This window comes from Tursiops truncatus, chromosome 7, assembly GCF_011762595.2.
Source record: "Tursiops truncatus isolate mTurTru1 chromosome 7, mTurTru1.mat.Y, whole genome shotgun sequence".
NCBI lineage: Eukaryota > Metazoa > Chordata > Mammalia > Artiodactyla > Delphinidae > Tursiops > Tursiops truncatus.
The window spans coordinates 23,688,354-23,709,830 of NC_047040.1; the positions used below are offsets into that span (position 1 = coordinate 23,688,354).

The 21,477-nt window shown below is 36.8% G+C and overlaps 1 protein-coding gene across 8 annotated transcripts in view; it reads left to right on the forward strand.

Moving 5' to 3' along the window:
* Nucleotides 1-922: 922 nt before the first annotated feature.
* The window catches only part of IKZF2 (IKAROS family zinc finger 2), a 178,671-nt gene continuing 158,116 nt past the window's right edge, over nucleotides 923-21,477 (forward strand). For 2 of the 8 annotated variants that reach the window (XM_019938980.3, XM_019938985.3), the window contains exons 1-3: nucleotides 2,550-3,051; nucleotides 4,585-4,633; nucleotides 5,433-5,537. In XM_019938980.3, the coding sequence (XP_019794539.1) occupies nucleotides 3,049-3,051; nucleotides 4,585-4,633; nucleotides 5,433-5,537 (157 nt within the window). In that variant the 5' untranslated portion in view covers nucleotides 2,550-3,048. Of the gene's footprint in view, nucleotides 1,150-1,601; nucleotides 1,831-2,549; nucleotides 3,089-4,584; nucleotides 4,634-5,432; nucleotides 5,538-21,477 lie in introns of those variants that run through there. The other 6 variants (XM_073807303.1, XM_073807301.1, XM_019938982.3 and 3 more) reach the window with 6 other exon arrangements.

The following is a 21,477-nucleotide window of genomic DNA, read 5'->3' on the forward strand; positions in this document are numbered from 1 at the left end:
ATGAAAGTTGGTTAATCTTGTTTGCAGCACGGCACCAACTATCATTTTCCATAATTTAAAAAACAAACCTATTGGTACAACTGTTGTTTAATAAATCCAACATAGGAAGTAAACCTTTAAAAAGTAATTCATTAAAAAATTTACAGGATTACACAAGTCACATGATGTTCATGATTTAGTGTCTATTAGCGTGAATAAATTCCTTCCCAGTCCCGAAATCTAAAGACATTATCCAAAATTTCCCAGATATACAGAGTGATGCTTAAGATATAGGTGATGATTTTATTGTCAACGTATCATTTCCCTTTCCTCAGCAGAAAAAAAACCTCAGCAACTATTTCTGGGATTCTTGAAAGGAGTACAGTGACTGCTCCTACTCTTTCAGCATTGATTTTCTTCACAATCTGTGATATGGTTTCTCAGAAATGCTGTTTGGCAGTCCTGATAATTTCATGTGTTTTCAAACTTAAGCCACCCAGACTACACAGTGCAGTATTTTCAGCTCCTTTCATTTTCCTTTTCCCTTTAATTATAGAAGTCTCGATTCCCTCTTTTTGCAAATGCGGTCAAGAAAGATGCTAAATGCGACTGTTTGTAGAAGGAACGTGCATTTGTTTTTCTCATGACGATCCACATAAGTTCTTCCCAAATACAAAAGCTGTGCTATAACTAACTGATGATATTGATGGACAACACTTTACTCCTAATAATTTTTTGGACTCTCCCCCGTTCGACTTTGGTGGATGTGCCACGTGCCCGGTGTAGATAAAACAAGTAGACACTCTAATTTTAAACTTGCACTGTAAAGCACTTTCAAAATAGTAATAGTTGAGCTTCATTTCAGACCTGACTTTCCTTCTCAATCCATTCCCCAGGACCCCTCTCTGCTTATTCGTGTCCTGGTCTATCGGGGGCCGTTTTCTGAAATCGCAAAGCACAGTTTATTGCGAAGCTGAGTGGGTGGGTCCACGAGCACACCCAGACTCGGGCCAGGACGCCGATCCCAAAGCTCCGCGTCGCGCGCCTGGATCGCGGTCCCGCTCCCTTCGTCCGGCCTCACCACAAATCCCAGTTTGAAAGAAAACTTCTCGAGGCCGAAATGAACCTCCCCTCGCCGTTGCAATTCTTCCTTCCGAGCCGACAGAAAACGTGAGATTTACTACGACACTTGGGGACTGGATGGGGGCTGCCGAAGCACTCTCGGAAGCGGGTTACCTGGTACCCCCCCCTTTGTGGGCGGGGTCCGCCGTCTGGGGGCACCGGGTCAGGGGCGGCGCGGGTGGGCGCGAGGGAGGGCGCGCGTCGCGGAGCCGCCGGGGCAGCACTTGTCCTGTAATCGATTGCCGAGCGCGCCGAGCGGCGCAGCGCGCAGACACGCGCACACGCGCCCTCGCCAGCCCGCGCGCACACACATACACACACACGCACACACGCACAGGAGCCCAGGGCCCGCACACGCGCGCGCGCGCACGCACGCCCTCCCGCCCGCGCCCCGGGCCCCGCCGCCCGCCATCCGCCGCCGCCGCCAGCCGGCCCTCCGCCCGCGGGCGTCTGCGCGAGCCCGGCCGGCGGGGGAGATGTGCTCGGGCTCCGGCGGATCGGTTTCTCGGGGTTTGACCAGCTGTCCCGGGCTAACCCTGCTCCTCGCTGAAGATGGAGGAAGTAAAAACAGGATTACCCTTAGCTACAGATCCACTGCCTTAGTTTCCACCACCAACTGCAGTGCACAAACACACGTTAGGCACAGGAAAGAAAGAAAGAGAGAGGACACACTAACAGTAAACACAAACAAAAGGGTGATGGGATTATTTTACTGCATGCACTGCTGAGGTAAATCTCCGCTTGCCTTTTGCGTGGTGAAGAACAGCTCTTGTTTTGTCTTCTGATTCATAGGTTATATATAAATATGTGTATCTGATTTGCAAAGGGGGGGAGTGTTTTCAAAGTTAAGTGTAATTATATAGTATCTCGTTTTGCACTGTTATGTGATCAAATGACTTGTTGCTATTAACCAGTAATAATAATACTACTATAGATATTTTTCTCTGGGAGGGATGGATTGTGGTTATGATTAGGGTAATGATTTCTGTAAAGGACGCTCAGGGAATCGGGTTGAAGATGATGTCTTCTGCCTTAATTTATCGTCCCCTCCTTGTAATCTGTTCCTGGGATGTTAATCGATTAATCAGTTCTCATCTCTATAGCTGTCATGGATTTGGACTTGTTTTGCTTTGTTTTAACTTGAATTCCAAGAAAGGTTGGGTAGCCTGGAATAAATTACAGCTGTCCAGATAGAAGGTAATATCCAGATCCTGTTGGAATTAAACAACAACAACCTGGTATGACATGTAAAAAGGCAGCCGTTAAATCACTTTGACAGGTTCTGGTATGGGCAAAAGAGATGGAATTAAGATTTAATTTATTATTATTATCATTTTTTTTTTGCCAAGGGCGAAAAGCAGTCCTGTGAAGTTGGCCTAGGTTCTTTGCTGGGTTCTCCCTGACTGTCCCTCCCCTCTCAACACCCCTCCACCCCCCCCACCCCCCGCCTTTTCTTTCAGTTTTCTCGTCTTAGCTTTTGGTCGATTCTTAAGGAACCGGTGGATCAAGTTTTTTCTCTTCTTGTTAATCGCATTGCTGTAGCACTGACTGACCTCTCTCTCTCTCTTTTTTTTTTTTCCTCTTTCCTGAAAGTACGTGGTGCCATTCCTGAGTGACTTTTCCTACTAGACCATCCCAAAGGGACGAGGGGGAGGGGTAGAAGGAGGAGGAGAAGGGGGGTGTTCCTTCTCTCTCATTTCTTGGTTTTGTTTATCAGCCGATCTGTTTGCTGGATTTGGGCTCGGAATGACCCACCTGTAAAGTGCTTTTCCTTCCTCCTTGCCTTGAACTCTGCAGGGGGCTTGGCTTGGAAGGGGCAAGGGAGGGAAAGAGAAGGGGGAAACACAAAAAACTTCTTTCTTTCTCTCTCCGTTTATCTTCAGCCCGACATTGTCACCTCCTCTTTGAGGGGTTAGAAGAAGCTGAGATCTCCCGACAGAGCTGGAAATGGTGATGAATCTTTTTTAATCAAAGGACAATTTCTTTTGTATGTACATTTCGTTTCTCTTTCTCCTTTTCTTTCTTTCCTTCTCTGAGGGTTAATAACCATTTCATTGATGGGGCAGACTTCTTTCGCTTCTCCCTGACGTTTCTTTCTTAATATGTGTGTGTTAAATGTGTACATTTTTAAAGAGATAAACTCATTTGTAAAATATCCGAAGAAATTGCTCCCCTTTAAACTTTACGGATGCCTTTCTTTAAAGCCTTATGTAATCAAAATTTGAAAGAATTTGATAACAGTACAGCAGGTTGAAATTTAAGTGTTATGTAGTGACTGAGTTGGGAATTTGATCTGATTATTCCATAAAGGAAGAAAGAAAAGTTTTTTTTTGGGGGGGGTAGGGAGGGTGGTGGTGAAGAAGGGGAGGGGAGGGAGAAGGGAAGTGGTTTTGGAGACAAGAAGTGAAGCTGCCTGTTTTCCAGTAAGTAATGGAGAAATTCCAGGAGCCAGGGCTAAATATACTTGGCGATCAATACAGAAATGGCTCATTGTGAATAATTTAGCTGCTGGTGCAGTGAGAGTTTTGAAACTAAAGGCAAAAAGGACTAGGGCCAAAGGAAAAAAAAATAAGTAAAAATCTTCTCAGGACATGTCAATTCTTTAAACTTTTTTCTTCAAAGTATACAGTTAGCTTATCGATCTTTTCGTTATGTGAAATCAAAGCTAGGGGGTGTCATCTCATACAATTTACTTTTGTTTCTGAGAATTAAGTTCCTGTTTTGTGTCATTGGTGCACGAAAATAATTCCCCAAACTTTGAAAAAGTGATCCCCTTACCCTCTTCAAAAAGTGTATGAATTTTTCAAAATTGGAGTGTATTAAGTAGGCTCGGCATGGTATCCAACCATGGTCTGGCAGGAAATTAAGGTTACATTGAACAGGTGCTTACACAGAACTTGGGGTTGGCTAAAATGTCAATACAAGCCTGGCAGTTGGGTAACTGCTGCAGAAACCTTCGAGACATACTTGGGCACGAAGTTTTTTTGTTTTGTTTTGTATTTCTTCTGTTTGTTTGTCCTCCCCCCTCCCTATTAGAACATGATGAACCAACTTGCAACAATTGTGAATAGAGCTATCTGTATACTCGGGAAGTCCTCAAACTGCAGCTTGATTGTAGGAAGTAGTGAATGGTAAAATACTTCAATCCCAGTTAAAGCTGGCACTTTGGAGGTGTACCCCCTTCCTATTTTTTTCTCTAAACCGAGTAAATTCTGATTAAAAGAGTCATTCATTTCTTGCTGCAGCCCATCTCATAGCACACTTATCTTTCCTATCCTATCTCCAGCAGGAATCAGATCATTTGCAGAAAGAGTTCAGTGACTTGCAAATGAGCACATACAGTACACTGTAGTATGTTTCTTGGGCACAGGTTGCAGCAGCAGCAACATGGGCTAACTGCTTGGAGCTTCAAATAAGTTAAGCATTTAATGGCAGATACTGAAAGGAATCATTGTGTTAAGGGTATAATCTTTTGTATTGCAGCACTGCACTTTGACTATGGAAACAGAGGCTATTGATGGCTATATAACGTGTAAGTATTCATTTTCATTAATCTGTTATTGGTAATAAAATTATGTTTGCTACCTGTATCGTAATTTCTGAATTGGAAGTTTTTGTCAAGAACTGTAAACTCTTACCTCCTATCTGTTCACAATTTCACCTTGTAAATGAGTTTGAGAAAATAGCACTGAAGTGAAATAAGAAGGAACTATAGATATATACCTGCTATATTAAGAATAGTAGCTTAGCAGATCAACAATTTACTACTTTATTGTTTTTTCATTTACTTTAAGTCTAGAATAGGTCGGGTTACATATATGTCTACTAATATGGCATGTACTAAATACTTAGTACTCTGTAACCTATTTTTCAGACACATAATGTGAAAGAGAATTAGCTCACTCAAGTTGACATTTTTTTTTAGCAAACTCTCCTTTCAAACATCTAACTCTCTGATAGCCAGCATTTTGGAAATGCTCATTAAAAATACTGTGTGCTTAAGGATTAAATTAGATGTTAAAAGAAAACAGTTTTTTCAACTAGAAGATACTTTAGAAATCAACTATTCCAGTCTCCATTATTTTACAGTTTAGATGAATGTGATAATGAAATTTTGTAATTTTTTAATCGTGGGCTGGTTGTTGCTTTTCGTCATTTCGTTCATTTATTATGTATTTCTAAATAACATTTCCTTATAGTTTCTTTTTAAGGGAAAAATGTATTTCATTAAAATCATATATGCATACCCCTGCATATATGATTACAAAGTTGGTAATTAGATTTTAGATGACAATGAACAGAGACCAAAAGATTTTATTTTGTGAAAACAGGTGACAATGAGCTTTCACCTGAAAGGGAACACTCCAGTATGGCAATTGACCTCACCTCAAGCACACCCAATGGACAGCATGCCTCACCAAGTCACATGACAAGCAGTAAGTCTTCATTTTATGATTTTTTTTTTTTTCCTATTTCTCTAGCGATAGACTTGAATTTGTTAGGTCTGTAGGGTCCTCTCACATTGTGGTGTAGCTGCTGCTATAGATTTTGTTAAAGAAAGAACAACACAGATTTATCCCTGTTCATTTTGGTATCGTAAAACATGAGCCTGCTTACTAGTCTGAACTATCCCAAGGTGGCATTTGGGAGCTGGTGCTTACCTGTATCAGGTAAGAAATGTTAGGCTTTTCTGGTTATTCTTTTGTCTTGCCAGGTTTTAGTTTTGTTTTTGTTGCTGGGTAAAAAAGTATGGAAACACGTTATTTCCAAAGGACTCTTCGAAGTAAAAAAAAGGAAAAGAAATTATTTTCTATTACCTTGGCACAAAGCTAATCCATCAGTGGTAGAATTGCAGTGTTAGTTGCTTTTTTTTTTTTTTAAACGTGTGAAAGTTTCGTGTCCAAAGCATTGGAAGTGAAATGTAATTGAAAATTTGTGGAACTCATTTACATCCATTTCTCTGACAAAATGAAAGCATTTTGTTTTAGACTGTCCAGAGAAGAATTGAGAAAATTTGGAAGGGTGTTTTGAACTTGCAGGAATAGACAGTTTTGGCTACTGTTTTTGATAAAGGGTCATTCATTGATATACGAAACATTGTTTTTGTGTAATAGAAAAGCAACTTACATGCTGTCAGTGACAGAAGACAAAATACTTTATTAAGAATTTGGTTTATTTTCTCTTAATTATAATGTTTCATAAGTTATCAAGTGCAAATGCTCTGTTACTCCTACTTAAACTTAATTTGAAATCGTGTGTTTATACTTTTGATATGTGTTATATTCTTATACAGAAAGGCCATCTGATTTACATGTAAATATAATTTAATTTAAAAGCTTTCTATTTGGGTGACATGTGAAGGAAAAGCACTTTCTTTCCTTTTTAAATGAAGATTTAATAACTAAAGAAAACTGAATCATCGAGTGAATTATGAGCATATTCTTAATATATTAATTCTAATTATCCTGAGAGAACAAATTTTCTTTCCACTTCCCTCTTACAGTTTCAAAACTTGATGTTATTGTGAAACTACTAGCTTCATAAGTAGTTAAGACTTCTGAATTATAAGCAAGAGTATATAGAATACTATTGAATACATTTTGCAATTTGTTAACTTTAAGTGGTTCTAGTTATTGACTTGAAATTTCGACTGAACTATGTGAACTTACTTTACTTATTTAAAAGTTTTCTTTATTTTTATTAATGGGAAGCACTTCCTAGGAAGACTTCATTCTAGAAGCAGTCATTGAAATTCCTTTATCATGTAGGAAGAAATTAATAGTGATGGAATGTATATTAAATTATAGTGCTAATCTCTTGTAATGGATCTTGTAGGATTAATTTAATTTTTCTGCTAGTTGGCTATTGATTTGATAAAAGTTATACTACTATTGCAATGTAGGGAGTACAATTTTTACATTTTAACATTACTAGGTCCTTGGCAGGATAGATATTTTATTTTTCAGATAATTTTCATTTAATTTCCTAAAGAGTAAAGATAGATTGATATACAATTTCTGTTAGCTTAATATTTAGCTATTGTCTTTAGAAACATTGAATATAAGGGGTACATAATATTGGGTAATCAGACTTTGACTGTCATCCCCCAGCCACTGCTAGAATATCAGCTGGAAAATACTTGGTAATTGGTTAATTAGCTCCTCTATTTGTGAATTTGATTTTGGTTTTGCAAGTAGTCCTTTCTAAAAGGCAGTTCACTCATTTATTTTAAATAAACATTGCAGAGTATGGGCATGATCAGTTTGGACAAATAAGAACTGTGCTTTTGATATTTGGGTTTTTCTCACCCAACAGCAGTAAAATTATGTTTGGTAAAGAGGTTTTGTTCTTGTTTCTTTTTTTTAACTTACTAGCCTGTGGCAATTCCATGTTAGTATAGTTTTTAGCTAAGCTGCATGTGTTTTCATGTTCTTTTCCAAAGAGTTGCAGGTTAAATATTTTGGCTCTCACTTCAGAGCTGTCTGTTGCATCCTTTACGTAGCCTCTATTTACAGTATCTAGGTTACCCACTTAGGTGTTAGATGGAGAAGATACCCATTTTTCCTCTCTGTTAGATCTAGGAGAATATCAGCATTTTAGATTGCCAAAGCAAATAGTGCTAGAGAGGGACTCTTGTCTGTTAATTAGAATAAGAGACCTACAATCGGTCGCTCAGATGTTTTTCTATGACTTGGAATAATTTTTTGTGCGTGTGTGACTTGTCAAATCACTTGTGTCTGAGATTACTGGTTTTTCTAAATCCCTTTATATGCATTGCTGACTTTATTATATGAAAAGAACTTATTTATTTCCCACATTTTTTAATATCTTCAGATAATATTCCTAAAGGGCTGTGACTTCCAAAAACAGAATTGCAGTTTTGGTTGAAAGTATTAGAGCTGAAAGTAAATGTGAAAACCTTTATGATAGAATAAGATAGGTTCCATAGCAGCAAGGAGGACAAGCGTATATGTGTAAGAGGTAAAAAAGTTATTTTAAAACAGTTAGAAAAAAAATAAAAGGAATAAAGCCTTTGATTTTATGAAATAACTGACGTTCTAGCAGTAAAGTAACACTACCATGTGATAGCCCACTTATTTTGGCTTTAGGAAAGTGGTCAGTTTTATTCTAAGGTCATAGTCATTTGTTTAGGTTATTCGATGACTATTCTAAGATGAAGGGTGTCTGTATAACTTGCTGCCAGCTATTGTATAAAAAATAATGACAGTAGCTATCATTATTTGACAGTGCTAGAAGAGAGCATCGGTGACTTGGGAGAGAACTAAAAATGTTACAGTGCCTGGCAGTCTTTGGTTTTAAAATTCAGCATGTAAGATAAAAAGAAGTAAGAGGTATTAGTGAACTTAACATTTTGTAATGACTACATCCTATATTTTCGAGTGGATTTCCTTAGAGAAATTTAGACTTTTTCTTCTAGAATAAGGATCTCTTTGATAAGAAGATGGGCATTGTTGCCCAAGATCATTAGTGTACATATTGAGTCTGCTGACAATCTTCGGTGTTAGGGATGACAGTATATGCCTTGATGGCTACTGGAAATACACAGTGTTAAGTGATTTTAAAAATAGAATCTGGAAGTTAAGGATCTGAGACAGACAACTCAGACAGAACAATACAAAAATAATCCATATTGTATTTCGGTCCATCAGATGAGACTTACTTTGTGATTCCTTATGTTTCTGGGTTAGCTCATTCCCAATTCTTATATAGTTGCTTCAGTATCGGTTTCAAACTGTGCTATACCTGCTGCTGAGTATTTTGAAAGATTTTTAAGGTTCAAAAAATTGTCATTAATCTTATTTTTCTCATTATCATTTACTTTTATAATGCTAACAAGTAAATTTTCTTTGGAGAGAGCTAATGGTGTGAAAATACATTGTGACATAAATTTTGTTTCTATTACTTTAAAACCTTTACATGGATCAACTTTGCAGTCAATACCATTTATCAGTCAGTTTGATGGCCAGGTGGCATGTATGGAATTGGAAGAAGTAGTAATTCTAGTTTTACAAGACTCTGACCAATAATCAGGTCAGGGAATCTAGTTTATTCTTTTTAGAGTGCTTCACATTCATTTTTTTTCTTAGCTAGTTTCCATTTTTAGAACCTAGTGAAGCATAAGTATAGTATGATTTCTATTTTTCTTGTGAGGAAATGGAGGTTTGAAGAAACCAGTTGGCCTCTTAGGTCCCTTAGCAGAAGGATAAAGTTGTCAGGATTGGGATGTAAAACTGATATTACCTTGTGGGTTAGTTAGATCACTTTATTGATAACTCTTGAAAATGTCATTATCTCAGGGTGCCCACCATGTCCAGTACTGACCCATGTTTTAGTGACAAAAACAGTATTACAGAAGTAGAATAGGGTTATTATGAGGGTGGAATGATAACAGATAATCTTGTTAAGCAGATGCTCTACTGCACTTTTAAAAATATAGCTTATGTTTTGGGACTCACCAGCTTTCTGAGTTGTCTTCTGTATCTTAGTTTGGCAGTCACCCTTGGCTGGATTTCCATAGGACACACCCTAATATAACACCAGATGGACTTGATGTAAAAGCTTGCTCTGTTTTCAGTTGTAGTACTTAGTTTTGTATATATACCCAACATACCTTACATTTAGTTTTTACTTGTCGGGAAATTAAAAAATATAAGTTTGACTTGATTTCTTTACACCCATCAGAGGTAAGCGTCATGGACATGTACCAAAAGGAAAAAAAAAAAAAGGAACTAAAGGAAGTACGTATGAGCAGGGAATTAACAGCAAAATTTCTGTATTTTTTACTTTGCAGCTCATTCCGCCCCCACCCCCCACCCCCCATCTTTTAAGTCTGCTTTGAAGTAAGAATAAATGTCTGTCTTGGAGAAACAAAACAGCTTACTGTAGAAGTGTTGTTTATATTGCCTCTATCTTTGTCCAAATTTGTCTTCCCCACTGGAAGTACATTAAAAATGATGTAATGTGATTGGTTAGGTTCTTTTGGGAGTCTTCCTCTGAGCCGTAAGGAATTGAGATCCCTGGGTCCCATCCTCTTCTCTCCTGACTTTGAATATCGATACATTTTGATTTTATGATGTTCTGAAAGATCAATAGCAGGGTCACAGTCCTAAGATGAGGTAGACTATGTTGTTTTTCTTTGCTTTTTTCCTTTATATCTGTTTATATAATATATATTTATTGACCTGTTAGTATTTTCCTTTTGTGAATTAATCAAGACTCAGGATATCTCTGCTGAAATAGGTAAAGAGTATTTAGGAACTATTTTCCCTTATTATAAATGTGTAATCACAACTGGAGTGAGAGAAAGAAGGGGGGCATAATTTATTGAATATATATAGGATGCCCAACACTATACTAAGTGATCCATATTATTTCACTTAGTCTCCACAACAGCTCTGTGAAGTTACTCTGTTTATACTACAGAAAACTGAGGCTCAGAAGCAGTAGATTGCAGGTGGTTAAAAATATGGGCTTTGGAGTTATACAGGCCTGTGTTAGAATTCTTGCTTTGCCACTAGCTTGCTGTATGATCTTAGTCATGTTACTTCACATCTCTGAGCTCCAGTATTCTTATCTGTAGAATTGGGATAAGCAATACCTAAGTCAGTGGGCTGTTGTGAGGTTTATTTTTTTATCTTTATTTTTCTTCTTTTTCACTCTGCTGCGTGACACGTGGGATGTTAGTTCCTAGGCCAGGGATGGAACCCGTGCCCCCTGCAGTGGAAGTGCAGAGTCTTAACCACTGGACCACCAGGGAAGTCCATGTTGTGAGGTTTAAATGAGGCAATATTATGCAAAATACTTAGCGCAGTTCCTGACACATGCTAAGATCCAATAAATAATCACTGCTGCTATCACTCAGAGTAGGTAAGTTTCTTTTGCACCAAACCATGATTCATAAGAATGTTTTCCTTTTTTTTTTTCAAATCAATATCTGTTTGAAATTCAGATCTTTTGCTCTTTCCACTTTACTACATAGGTCTATGGAATGGAGATAGGCATTTCTAATAATTTAGGGTAAAAGTGAAAGAAAACCCCCCTCTATTATTTAAAGCATCTGTGAAGATTTTGGTTAAGAAAGAAGTAGAGTTTGTCTATGTGCCAGAGATTCTTTTTATTGGGTTTCAGTGTTCCTGAGCTAAGTTTTATATTTTTGGTTACATGTAAAGAAAATCATTGCTTATCATTGGTGCTCTAAAGCCACCAGTCTTTAAGAATGGAAAAAGTCCTCTTAGTAGAGTAACCTAGCCATATCTAGAATCAATTCTTTCTTTGAAAATCTGTATCTAAAATTTCACCGTATTTGTTGCTTCTGGTAGTACCGTCAATTCTCATTTGATGATACTTAATCAAGTTGTAGGCCTGATTGTTGCTAATTATGCATTTTGGCGGTAATACTTTAGGTGTTTTAAATTTGAAGTAAACTTAAAATAAAATTATCACAAGCATTTGACATGTTGCTATATTGTTCTAGTTGATTAATTCAACAAATATTTGTAGGCTCTCTTTTATGTGTCAGGCACAGTAAGGTGAATCCAAAGGTGAATAGTACACTATTTTTGTCCTCTGGTAGCTCATGCTCTGGTCCTCCTGTAGCTCATGCTCTTGTTTGAAAGAGACTTCTGAACAGGGCATTATACTATGATAACCTCAGTGTTCTTATTATTATGGGGAGTGAGGGGTGGTACTAGTTTGAGAAGACTTCCTGGAGGGAGATGCTGCTTAAGCTGAGACTTATTAAATGAATAGGATTTAGGAGAAGCAGAAGGCTTGTTCACCAAACAAACCCACAATGGGAGCTGAGAAATAATATGATATGTTCTGGGAAATACAAACAGATTGGTATTTCTGGAGTGCAAAGTTGGAGTCTTAGAATTTGAAGCCAGAGATGACTCTGGAGAATTAACCAGGGCAAGATAATGGAATATCTTTTATAAGAGGAAACTTGGATTTCATTTTCAAGGGAGCACAGGATTTTAACAAATAAGATTACTTCAGTCTTTTTATTGACATGAATCATACCAGCTACAATAGGAGTAAAATGATTGTGGCTGGGGTTCTTTAACAGGCTGTTGCAATGACAGAGTGAAAAGTCATGAGAGCCAGTGGTAGTGAAGATAATAAGGAAGAGAAGGATTTGGGAAATAATAGCTTAAAGTGGACAGGACTTGGATCGTAGGGTTAAGGATAGGAGAAAGTTCATGATGATTATTAGATTATTGGATAGATGGCAATAGGTTCCATCAGGGAAGATAGGAAATACTGGAGCAGGTTTCCAGGAAAAGATTTAGTTTAGTTTAATTCTGTATACAGAGAGTTTGAAGCACCTGTGGAATTTGGGAGAGGATAGCAATCAGGCAGGAGGATAGTTTAGACTAAGTGTGAATTTTCCTAATTAGTGAAATCTAATATGTAGCTTGTGGTTTTGTTACTTTCCCTCCTGTATTACTTTAACAATAGTTTAGTATTTCTTTAAAAAATTCTTCCCTAAGTAATTCTCAGCATTTGATCAGTGACCATATTTCCCCAACTGCCCCCATTGAATCAAAATTCTATATGGAAATGTACGATCACAGGTTTTAATGAACTCTTTTTGCTTAATGGAGTCCTTTTATGCTAGTCTCAGAAGTTGGATTAGTTGATGTGATTGACTCACTGATTTTTAAACAAAACATGCTAGCCCTCTCCTTAAAATTCTGTGGTCTATTTAATATCATAACTTTGATGGTTACATATTAAAAAAAAATCATATGCCATACACTCCAAGACCTCTACTGTAATGATTTGTCTTTATTCTGTAACCTATTTCTCATCTATAAATACATAGCTTAAAACATATGAGGAATCATTTGTTAACTAAGTACTAGCCAGTTCTGCTACATTAATAGCCAAAGAATTTAATAATTTTATGCAGAGCCTTTTTGAAAACTTTGAGATAAATATACAACATGATATATATCATTTGGAAATTATTCGGTACATAATTTTTTTTTAAGTTTATAATATTGTGCCCCTTGGGATAAAATAATGTAAGGGGAAAAGTGTGGTATAGAAAACATCTTAATCTATTTCCTTAAAACATATATTATAGAACACCATCTTAGAAATTAAGCCCTGATTACCCAAGACACCATGAAATTTCAAATGAATGTTAATGATGAAAATAACTTCATCTGAGATTTCCTGTATGTGGAGATTCAGAACTTGCTGTGGAGATATTTTTATCTTTTAATCACTGATCCAGCAAACATTTATTAAGCATTTTCTTTGTGTGATGCACTGCTGATGCTGGGGCACAAAAACTGTGTTAGGGATTTTTTTTTGGAGTGGATGTTATCTTTCAAGGTCCAAGAGAATTCATATTTTATTTGAGATATTAATAATCCCGTTGCATTTAGAAGCAAATAAGTGTGTTGTGCTCACCATAGTTTCTATCCATTGTAGAGAAATGAACTGCTTCTCACCTTTTACCTCTGAGAATTCTTCAAAAGTGTATAAATTTGAAGACACACAATGAAACAGAGACAAAAATACAGCCAGCTTCTAAAATAGGTTCCCACAGGAGAACGTTTCCCCAAGAAATTTTCTATAGTGTAGGATTTTGTTCTCAGCCTTACAAGTCCCGAAACTTGACTGGCAGCATGCACAGAGCGGCACCGTATCTCAAGGTTGACTCGCATTAAACAAGTTTACAAAATTGATGTTTAAAGTTGGAATACCAATTTATGTCTGTACTTTCATTAAAAATAAAACAAACGAACAAAACCTGAACCAACTAACATAGGATCTGGATCACCTCAGTTGGCTTGACCAGATCTGTTTTTGTGTGTGTACTGACCTATATGGGTAAAGCAACAAAGGTCATCTGGTTAGCAAGGAATACAAACAAAGGGAGTTAGTTACATAATTCAAATGTTTAATGGCATCAGACTAAGAGACCCTAATATGTTCAGCATCACAATAGAAATAGCAGTGCCATTTGCATCAGTATGGTTGAAGTCTTTTGTCCAATTCCTTCTTCCCTGAATGGACATGGATTTAGATTCCCTAGATATAGCCTCAGCCAAAATACTTCTGGGAGTCATTTTTTTTTCCTTGGCTTCCTTGGCTAAATCCCGCAGATTCAGTTTTTAACTTATACATATAATCAGGTTATAACCAATTCTTGTCAGCCTAGGATCCATTCATTTTCTTTAATGTAATTTTACATTTCTGCTTAGATTTGTTAAGTGTTGATTTTATAGCCTAACTCTATGAAAGCTATCTTATAATACCTATAAAGGATACCCCAACTACTATTACCATAAATTCAAACTTCCATTCGCAGAAATGTTGATGGGTGATGTGGCCAGCAGTTTAAGAGGTCTTAGTATCTATTTTAGATGAAGATGGAAAATAGCACTGCCACCTGAGAAAGGCACCTTACGTTAGCTGGGGATCTAGGAGAGCTTCTAATTAATAGGTCAGGAGGAATAAACATCACACTAGTTTCATGAAATCTCTGAAGTAGTCCGGCCACAGCAAATGAGACTTTATAGACAAGTATAGTATTTTAGGTTAGTTAATAGGGAAGGCTATCTTAATTACTGAGTGTGAATTTAAAACTATTTTTTCAAAGCACACAGCTTTATTTTGGGGCCACATGTTGATTATAAAGAAATTAGAGATTTTCCAGATGTGAATCTTTGAAGAAAATGGCTATGCCTTATCTATTGGGTTGGCCCCAAAGTTCGGGTTTTTCCTTAAGATGTTACAGAATATTTCTTCGTTCCCAGTATACAGTATCATACTGGGTCATTGTAGGAGCCCAGTAATTATTTATTGAATTAAGGAACTTGCTTATATTCACATATTGCATATGTGTATTTAAATAATGTATTTCTGATCTATTTGAGGAAATTTGCAAAGTTGATTTCTTAGATGTTGAAATAATTCTGAAATCCCATTTTACTTGTGATTTTCTTTGTTAGGGTATGTATTTATTTCAACCATGTCTCAGTCTCAAAAGGATTTTGTAATCTTCAGATCAGCCCCAAACAGATGATCTTCAAGATTCTAAACGTCTCTTTAGTTTTCTGATTCCATACTAACATAGTCAGTGGAATTCAAGTTAGTGTAAATGTTTCAGTGAATATGTTATAGTCATCATCGTCGTCTTCATTACTAATATCTTTATATGACACATTTAGTGTTTACAGATTTCACACCACGTATAATTTTAAAATCAGTTTTTCTATCACTTATTTAAAACTGCATGTACAAAATGGAATGCTTCAATTAACTTTTCTTATGCTCTCCAGATATTTTGAGGAGCATATAATTAATCAGTGTAAAGTCACGTTCTAATAAATTAACATTCTGGTGTCTACACCTTTGACATTTTTGTCATTGCTCTCTTATTATCATGGAAGCTGTAGCTCTCCTTACACCTGACGGTGTCAACTTTACCTACTACTTACTAAGACATCAGTATGCAGGGCTTGGCCATATTTTGAAGTGCTGGGAAGCTGCATTGCTCTGTTTCTGTTGAATTAACTAAGAATTTCTGGCTGAGTTCTAAAGAGGAATTATTCCTTCTGCAACTATATAAAACATTTCCTGTTATGTCATTTTCATGAAGAGCCTTGTTGTTCAAAACAAACATTTTAGCAAGTAGTATTTACATATGGAAATATATTTCTTTTGTAAGACATGTCTTTCAAGCCTTTTAATCAGACTTATGTCAGTATCTTTATTATCCAGATGGTCTGAGGTAGATTGCATTATTTTCATTACATTTGTTACCTTCTTGATGGAAAAGTAGCATTGGTATACCTTTTCGAGCTGAGGATTTACATTTAACTCCTGATTGAAGTAGGTTCATTTATTTTTACTAGAAATGATTGCTTAGATTATTCATATATCACTTAGAGCTTGGACATTGGGCTGTTTAAGAATTTTTAGGTATTGAAAATAGGTAAGTAGTACTTAATCATTTTTAGACTGTTTTAAAATTATAAGTACTTTAAGAACACTGATTCTAATATAGTATTTTGAAATATAAAACAAATTCTATTATATTGCTGAATGTTGCAAAATATTTGAAAGTGGTAATAGATTTTGTTTGAACATAATTGAGAACTAGAAAAAGAAATACGACATATTTTTCTGTAAGTCTTCTGTTTTTTACTCAAAATATGAATTACACACTGCCATCTGTCTGAACTATGACAGATTAATGACCTAATTACAGTTTTTGGATTCAGTTTTTTGGGAACAAAAAGAAACATCCCTGCTCCCCAAGAAAACAATTTAAAATAAATTATTTTTACATATATTGTGCTAACAATAAGGTTATCTTTTGATGAATTTGGGTAGTTTTAGTTGGTCCCACAGTTTGAGTACAATAACTGGTAACAGATTTAAAGATCTGTTATTTTTTAAGCAAATCAGAGAAATTATAGTTAACTAAACAATTGCTTTCATACAACTGTATGTACAAGAGAGCGCCATTTATGTTTTAAAAGTGTGTGTGTGTGTGTGTGTGTGAGAGAGAGAGAGAGAGAGTGAAAGCAAAGAATAAGGAAGGAAAGAAGGAAGGAAAGACCAGACTATTGGTAGTGTTCACTTTGGCTTATGTGAAGGTAAATAGGGTGTTTTATCATTTATTCTAAATAGTTCTGCATTATTTGGATCTTTTATAAAAGATCTTTTACTTGTATAATTAAAAAAAAACGAATTCAGTGAACCATCTTCTCAAAGCACAGAGCTGTTTTGTAAGAGAGACAATGATATCGCTGATAAGAAAGGTCTAACCTTGAAATTTCAGTGATATAATAGACTCGTGAAATTGGACTACTGCCGTTGATGATAAATACTGAAGTCAGGGGTATTCTCATATACAAATGCTGTCAACAGACTCATTGAATATTATTTTAAATTTATTCTGAATATAAGGTGTTTTCTTAATGGCTGTAATACAGTGGAATTTCCAAATAAAGTTACATACTCTGGAAAGTTTTTTGAGTGATATTGATTCATAGCATGAGATGCTGTAAAGTAAATAATGTTCATATAAGTGTACTTCTGGCAATGGTAAGGAGACATGTAGCATTCCGATGCCAAAAGAAATCTGAGTAGAATAAGTTAAAACTTATCCTTAGGTTTTCCGTTCTACCTTGTATATGATAATAAAGTTTACTTTTTTTTTTTTTTTTTTTTTTTTTTGCGGTACGCAGGCCTCTCACTGTTGTGGCCTCTCCCGTTGCGGAGCACAGGCTCTGGACGCAGAGGCCCAGCGGCCGTGGCTCACGGAGCTAGCCGCTCCGCGGCATGTGGGATCCTCCCGGACCAGGGCACGAACCCATGTCCCCTGCATCGGCAGGCGGACTCTCAACCACTGCGCCACCAGGGAAGCCCAAGTTTACTTTTTTAAAAGACCCTTAGTCTCTTTTTCATGTTCATCAATTTAAAATTCCATTGAATGTTGCTCATTGAAAGGAAAGAGTAGAGGTATGGAGTATAGAGAACAGAGAAGAGAGCTAGCTCAAGAAGAGAGAAACAAATGGCGAATCCAGAAGTGAGGGATAAGCCACAGAACCCACTTGAGTTAGCAGATCTACTGGAGAGAGGAATAGGCAAATGAAAAATAGGATCTTTCCCTTCCTTTTTTCTTCTTTCAGAAAGCATAAATAAATATCTGAATTTATAAGTTAATTAAAGAAGTTACCTCCTGCTTGAGTGATGAAGAATGTGGCCATAAGATTAAAGTGGTTTCTGGTAGAAGATAAATGATAAATATTGATAGTCAATAGAAAGAAGTGTACTTTTTCAGATATCTGAAAGCCAGGGAGTGAAAGATGGGGGTTGACTGGTTAGAAGAACTGGAGTCCTAAGGGTTTCAGCCTAGAAAGATTGGAAGATTGAAGCAGTAGAAGTCGGTAGTATAAAATAGATTGTTTGCTGTCATAACCCAGTGGTGTTACTGATGGCCATCTTGGACTCACCTATTGCTTTTATCTTTTGCAAAAGTGACTGAAATATGTGCTGTGTCTGAGAGGTATCCTAATTGGTTGTGTTCCTAAATTATAACGGATGCAGTCAACTTTGATCTTGTCCCTCAATTGCCTTTTTACTTCATTTCAGTGGGAAAGGCCGTTGGGGAGTTAGGGAGACCATAAGCCTGCCAGAAACAGTAAGAACTTTCTCTGCTTTCTTTCTTTTTTTTTTTTTTTCCCTCATGGGAGGCGGCAATGAAGAAGGAATTTGATATTGAGCAGATGAGATGGGGTTTTGCATCCAGTTTTTGTTCTCTGATCTCTTGTTTTTCCATTTTCCTCCTGAAGTATCTAAGACACAAGCACTGAGTGTTTCAAAAGACTTTCTTCAGATCATACCCTGTCAGAGATTTAGAATTCCCAGGTTGGCTGTTACCTACTGGAATACTCTTCTAAAATTAACCTTGTGATAATACTGCAATAAAAATTTATCAGACGTGAGATGAAGTTTACACATGTATTATTGTTGAAGGGAAGGTTTACTAAGCCCATAAATAATAAAAACAAGATCAGGGTATATGTTTAACTGGCTTAAGAAAAAACAGTTTTTAAGCCTATTAAAAGTCATATATTTTATTTGTAAAATATTTTAGACTATTCGAAATGCTTTCACATCTAACATACAATGTGCTCATTAAAACTTGATCTTAATATTTATTTAAGCAGTCTCAGAGGAATCTGTTCTTCCTGGCATTACTTAAGCCTTTTATTTGTTACTAGAAAATAATAAACATATATTTTTAAAAAATACAGAACTGAATGAATTTTCCTCTTCCCCTATGTGGTAAAAAAAAAAGTGAGCCTTGATATATATCAAATGTGAGACCTCTAGACAGATATTTCATCTCTTAGAATCTCAGTTTGTAAAACAGGGATATTAATAATCTGCTTTGTCAGAGTGGCAAGTGTTAGAAATAATACATGTAAAGGCTCCAGAATGGTGACTGGCATGGTGTAAGTTAACCAGAATGGTAGCTATTATTTTATTGTTAGATGAAAAGAGTATGAGAAAAAACTTGAATCAAATAACCGAGAAAAAGATCCCACATACATGTGGTATCAACTAGTCTTCTAGAAAGGATGTGCTTTTACTCTGCTTTTAAGCAAAAACAATTAAAAAAAAAAAAGTAGTCCAAAGCATTGCTGATAAAACTCAAGATATCTGCATCCCTGAGTGGATATTTTTGCTCTTCATCTGTCTGAGTGCTGTCAGATCGTCCTTGTTTGAAAAGAAATGTGTGTGCAGATATGAGGCAATTATTAATTCTGTTGTATTCAAATCAATTACTAAAGAAATGAAGCTAAAATTACCTAATTAATGCGAATCACAAATAAACCTGCTCTGTTTGTGAGGGATGTAATTGAAATGGTAATTATGCGGTAGGAATGCACTTCATTTGAAGATGGCAGTTCAGAAGACGTGTTTGGTGGCAGGATTTGACTGCACAGTGTGACTCTCTCCTGACCTGGCCCAGAGAGGGGTCTTGTTTACTTATTTACTAGATATGTTGGTGAGTGAATTCCAAGTATGGTTCTGAAATTCCATGAATTTCCATACTCATGGAGCTGTGTGTCCTACATCATTACCCATCTCTCTGTTGCATATCTGGAATTCTCAGAACTATATATCAGTCCCCAGTAATGTCCATTTTTTTCCTCTGTGAACAATCAAGAAGAAAAGTGGATATTCTTTTGAGAAGATTTTATAGCAGAATACATAATAAACAGGCTACTCATAGGTCATTGGTTAAAAGATGCAGAAATCTTTGTAAATCCCAATGAGATCATTTAAAGTTACACATTTTGCTCTTCATGTCTGAAGTGTAACTTTTCCTGGGTCTGGGTTACTATGAGCATAGTGTCAGTGCAGTCAGTCCTTAAAACAAAATGATCCTTTTATCCAGGAATAGTTTCCTCTCTAAAAACTAGGAAGCCTTTATCACTTCCTATCTTGTTTTACCATTACTCCATTGCTTGTGTACATCTTATCGCCCCTGTAAGACTGGAATCTCCTTGAGCGCAGGCAAAATGACTATAATCTCTACAGCCTGAGGGTAGCCGTCAGAGCCTGACTTCAGTGCTGATCAGACTTGGGTTTATGACTTGGGCTGTGCTATGTGTTAATCTCCAATTCCTCCTTTGTCAAATAGGCAAAGTTAGTGCTTGTCTCTTGGGGTTGTTGTGAGGATTAATAAAACACTTCAGTAAAGCTTCTATCACAGTGCCTAACACATTTCAAGAAATATTAGTTTCTCTTTTCCACAGAAGTTAGCTAGCATGTTGCCTTATACGTATGTGCCTCCATCAGGAAGGCTGCCTATTAATTTTTAACTACATTATGAGTTAATATGAATTGCTTATTTGGCTAGACACCTTAGAGATGTAACTCAGTTATTTCTATAAGTTATTAGTCAGATTAACCCCACAGGTTTGGTCACTTCAGCACTGTGTGTACTAAGGATACATCACCCAGCTAGTCTTTTTACCCACAAGTCAGTTTTAAAATAAATGGTCTCAAGTTAACACTAGCTTAGGCTCTTGAACTCTCTTTGCAACACTCACTCAAGCAAAATACTCTGTTAGACTAAAAGCTTCAAGTGCTTAGAGGCCTCACATGACTTCATAAAATGCATCTTTTTAGGCCAATGTTGCTCTACAGTACAGAGATAGATTTTATAAAGATTCTAGAAGATCTGTAGACAATCTTTATATACATATATATAAATTCACCCCAAGACATTTTGGTTATTTGTTTTTAAGAAGTGTGAAGTAAGAGAGATTGTTGAGAAAGTTTATAGTTTTAAAGTTATTATTATTCAATATCCTGTGATAAGCCATAATGGAAAAGAATTTTGGAAAGAATGTGTACGTGTGTGTTGATATACATATATATATATGTATACACACATATTTCTGAATCACTTTGCTGTACAGGAGAAATTAACACAACATTGTAAATCAACTATACTTCAATATTTTGTCTAATGAAGGTTTCTAATTTCCACGATCCAAGATCTCTCAAATCATAACCTAGCCATTTAGTAGACACACATGAAAATGGGAGTAATACTGCTGCTTTTTTTAGGGAACTCTTACCCAGTAGCTAAATCCCAAAGATCGTTTAAAAACCCATGAATCGGGCTTCCCTGGTGGCGCAGTGGTTGAGGGTCCGCCTGCCGATGCAGGGGAGGTGGGTTCGTGCCCCGGTCCGGGAGGATCCAGCATGCCGCGGAGCGGCTGGGCCCGTGAGCCATGGCCGCTGGGCCTGCGCGTCCGGGGCCTGTGCTCCGCGGCGGGGCAGGCCACAGCAGTGAGAGGC